We start from the raw sequence: 3,877 nt of genomic DNA on the forward strand, positions 1-3,877 counted from the left end.
AAGGGAGCCGATGATGAAAGCGTCCATGTGGACGTCGTAACCCCGGGCAATAAAGTCGTCGGCGATGTGTTTGTATTTCCGCAACTTCTCAGCCCTGGTCGCCTCGAAAGCCGTGTACCGGTTTTCGAATGCGATTGCGACGTCCACCAGAGTCATCGTTTTCTCGTTGATGTTCGTGATCAGTAGGTCGGGTCGTAGACCGTCGTCGAAGCCGGGCACCGTGCGGTTGACCTTGACCACTGTGTCGCCAGGTGGTTTAAACGCCTTGGTTATCCTGTTGAGCACAGCGTCGTGTCGTCTGGTCATGGCGGCGAAATGCGGTTTGCAGTGGTTCAGGACATGCGGTAATGTTTCGTTGGCATGTCCGCACCTCCGGCATCTCTTGTCGCCATTCCCGTGCCTCCGAGCTCCTTTGAGTGGGACGCAGTCCAGCCTTGCTCTGTGGACAAAGCGCCATTCGGCGAACCTGGTGAAGTCGCCGCTGCGCATAAAGTGGTTTGGTGCAGTTGCGGCTGGCGTCACCTGGTACACTTTGCCCTGGTCGGGTTTGGCAAGGAGCTGCTGTCGGTAGCTTTCCCTCATCAGGTTTTTAAGGGAAGCTTCCACGTCCCTGGTATTTACCGTGCATTTGTTGATGCTCACCTTCAGTTTGCCGTCCACCGAGATCCACTCGACATTTGGGTGTTTTCTGCGGAGCCGCGTTGTGGCAGTCCTGAGTCGAGTGAATGTGTTCGTGACGTCGATGGACTCATTTTTGAAGTCCCCAGCCATGGAGCCGTTTAGGTATTCGGCCAGCTCACTGTTGGTGCCATCTCTACGCAGGCGTTGAGTAACCGACTGCTGCAGCAGTAGTTTGGCCAGGCTTCCCACTGTTGCAGAGTCTAGCAATCTTGCTGCGTGTGTTATTTGGCTGATGTCGGCCATCTGGTTCATTGGCATAAGATTGACCCCTCCCATTTTATAGCTCATGTAGAGGGGTTCGACGCTTGCTCGTTGGGGCAGGTTTAGCCATTTCTTAGCAGCGATCTTCAGCTCTCTGTCGAGCTTGGAGAGTTCTGTTTTGGGCACCACTCCGTTCTTCAGATGGAATGACAGGCATGGGAGCACGAAGGTGTTAATGGCGTCGCATTTCTGCCATGGTGCTAGTAGAGAGTTGTCGACTTTCCCTAAGTTTCGACTCATTGCCTGGAGCACTTTGTCTGCGGAGTTGGCTGTGTGGTAGCCCGTAGGAACTCCAAGGTGTTCGTATAGTTCGTGTTCACCTAAGATCGCTGGTTCGCCGCCTTGGATGTTAAAAGCGGTTGTAATAGCTTGCTTGCGCCGGCCGTCGATGTGGAGGGTTGCGCATTTCTTTGTGTTGAAGGATAACCCTGCCCAGTTGGCCATTTCTGTGGTTGTGTCCAGTAGTCGCTGGAGATCAGGTGGATTCTCAGCGATTATGGCCATGTCGTCAGCGTATGCCAGCGAATTGATTTTCTTGCCCATCAAACGGTATCCGCCCCCACTGGCTGTGATGGCGTGGAGAATTGGCTCAATTGCCAGGTTGAAAATAATTGGTGATAGTGGGCAACCCTGCTTTACTCCAGATGTGATGTGGATGGCGGGTGTTGGACCAGTGCTGCTCCTGATCGACGTTGTGTTATTCTCGTATAGTCGTCGGATAACGTCTATCGAGTTGTCGCTCAGGCCGGACCATTCCAGTGACTGGAAGATCGTCTCGTGGGGTATTGATCCGAAGGCGTTGGCAAGATCGAGCCAAGCCACGCAGCACTGTCTTCGGTTCTTTCTTGCGTCAGCGATTATCGATTGCAGGACGAAGTTGTGCTCCGCGCATCCATCCATCTGCAGGAATCCCTTCTGGCTTTCGCCCAGTCTGTGATTTCTTGCAGCCCAAGCGCCCAGCCTTTCAGCCAGTACCGACGTATGGATTTTGGCTATTGTGTTCGATAGCGAGATGGGTCGCCAGTTTGATACATCCTCACGACTACCCTTCTTGTGGATTAGGATAGTGACTGAGGTTGTCCATGCCTTTGGAGTGTGCTTTAGGCGCCTGGCACAGTTCAGGACTACTGCGATGATCTGGGCTCCCACATCAAACTTCCTCCAGTTGGAGTATCGCACGCCGTCGGGCCCGGGCGCAGTGTTGCTGCAGCGGATTAGGTCACGGTCGCTTATGTTGAGTACGGGCGGCACTTGTGCTTGCGTCGGCATTGTTGGTGTCAGCTGCGTGCCGAGGCTAAATACCCGCGTGAAGTGAGCGTGTAGGTCGTTGCTCGGGATGCGGCAGAACGGTGAGTCATCATCAATAATCTCCCGGAAAGCACGTTGGCGGTTTTTGCGATAGAGCTTCTGGATTCTTGAGGCATCTTGGGCGTTGTAGTTGTTCCTTTTTGGTTGGTTAGGGTTGTTCTGTTGTGCCGTGCCCTGTCTTCTTGGATGTTGAGAATGTTGAGGATGCTCGCTTGGTTTTACTTCTTTCATGAGCTCCTCAAAATTGTCTTCAAAATCAGCAGATACTACATATGTAACTTGCGCTTCTTTGCATAGGTATTGATTCGGTGAAAGTTCATCGCAAACTTGGTCTATGTACGAATACTTAGTATCGCTGACTGCAAGGTAAGGTTTATGTGGAAAGTTTATGTAGAATACATTTGATTGGTTTCTAGGGATAGGCACTGGGTATAGTTGGTAATAGTGATAAATTTTTGATTCGACCAGTGGAATTTCTAAAATGAAAGTGACCACTAAACCTTTTGAATAGCTTTTAATATTCATAATTCTTTCAGTGAGTATCAGAGGTTGATCTGGTGTTCTTCTATTAGATTTTGGTCTCTGACAAATTTCGCAATTATTGATGAAATTAGAAATATCGTTTTTCATTCATTTCCAGTAATAGCTTAATTTTGATCTGGCGAGATCTTCGTAAGAAAATTTTATTATCATTTCTCTTTCTTCTAGTTTTACATTGTTTACTAGTTTGCTACAATCAATGAGTTTGAAAGTATTAAAGCGTTCCGTTAGAGTTTCTTGGAATGTAGATCGTAGTTCTGGAGAAAGGAAATGAATGTAAGTATTTTTACTTATAAGGTATTCATTGAGAAATTTTGTTATTGCGTTTACATTGTTTGGAATAGTAATATGGATGATTTTATGTCCGTCAAATGATTCTTGTTTTACATTTATGTAGGCTTCATAAGGAGCTTGTTTGGCAATTATTTGATTTGGTTTATTATTAATTATTTCGTCTAAAAGAGTCATTTCTGCAGGGCTTTCGCTTGCATTAAGACTATGAATGGTTTGTGAAGAATTGTGCGGTGGTCTTATTTGAACATTTGATATTACATTTATTCTTGATGTTAAGGGTTTTTCTAGTTCTTCAATAATTTGGCTGATATTTTCGTTCATAAGATCGTCGGTGTTGAATTGACTAGTTGTTTCTTCTAGAAATTTTTCAATATCGATATCGATGTCACCTGGGTTGTTATGGGTTGAATTAGTTTCTAGTGCGTTGAGAGTGATACGAGAAAGAGCGTCAGCATTAGTATTTTGTTTTCCGCTTTTATAAATGATTGTGTAATCAAATTCTTCGAGTTTAAGCCTCCATCTTACGAGTTTAGAATTTGGTTCCTTTAGATTAAACAATCATATCAAGGGTCGATGATCGGTATATATTTGAAGCTTTCTGTAGTAAAGATAGGGTCTAAAATATTTACATGCCCAAACTATGGCGAGCAATTCCTTTTCAATTGTAGAATATTTTGGTTCTGTTTCATTTAGAGTACGAGAAGCGTATGCTATTGGGTGATCGTTAGGTAGTGTTGATTGTGAAAGAACTGCGCCTAAGGCTATATTAGAGGCGTCTGTAGTTAATACGAAC

General features: G+C 46.1%; 1 protein-coding gene across 1 annotated transcript in view; it reads right to left on the reverse strand.

Annotated features, from left to right (window-relative positions):
- LOC125503125 overlaps window positions 1-2,211 on the reverse strand; it is a 2,967-nt gene extending 756 nt beyond the window's left edge. Inside the window, exon 1 of the mRNA XM_048663055.1 lies at window positions 42-2,211. Within this exon, the coding sequence (XP_048519012.1) occupies window positions 42-2,211 (2,170 nt within the window). The remainder of the gene's footprint in view (window positions 1-41) is intronic.
- Between the last annotated feature and the right edge of the window lie 1,666 nt (window positions 2,212-3,877).

Source organism: Dendroctonus ponderosae, unplaced genomic scaffold (genome assembly GCF_020466585.1).
Source record: "Dendroctonus ponderosae isolate FM_Combo_2020 unplaced genomic scaffold, Dpon_F_20191213v2 Dpon_F_20191213_12, whole genome shotgun sequence".
NCBI lineage: Eukaryota > Metazoa > Arthropoda > Insecta > Coleoptera > Curculionidae > Dendroctonus > Dendroctonus ponderosae.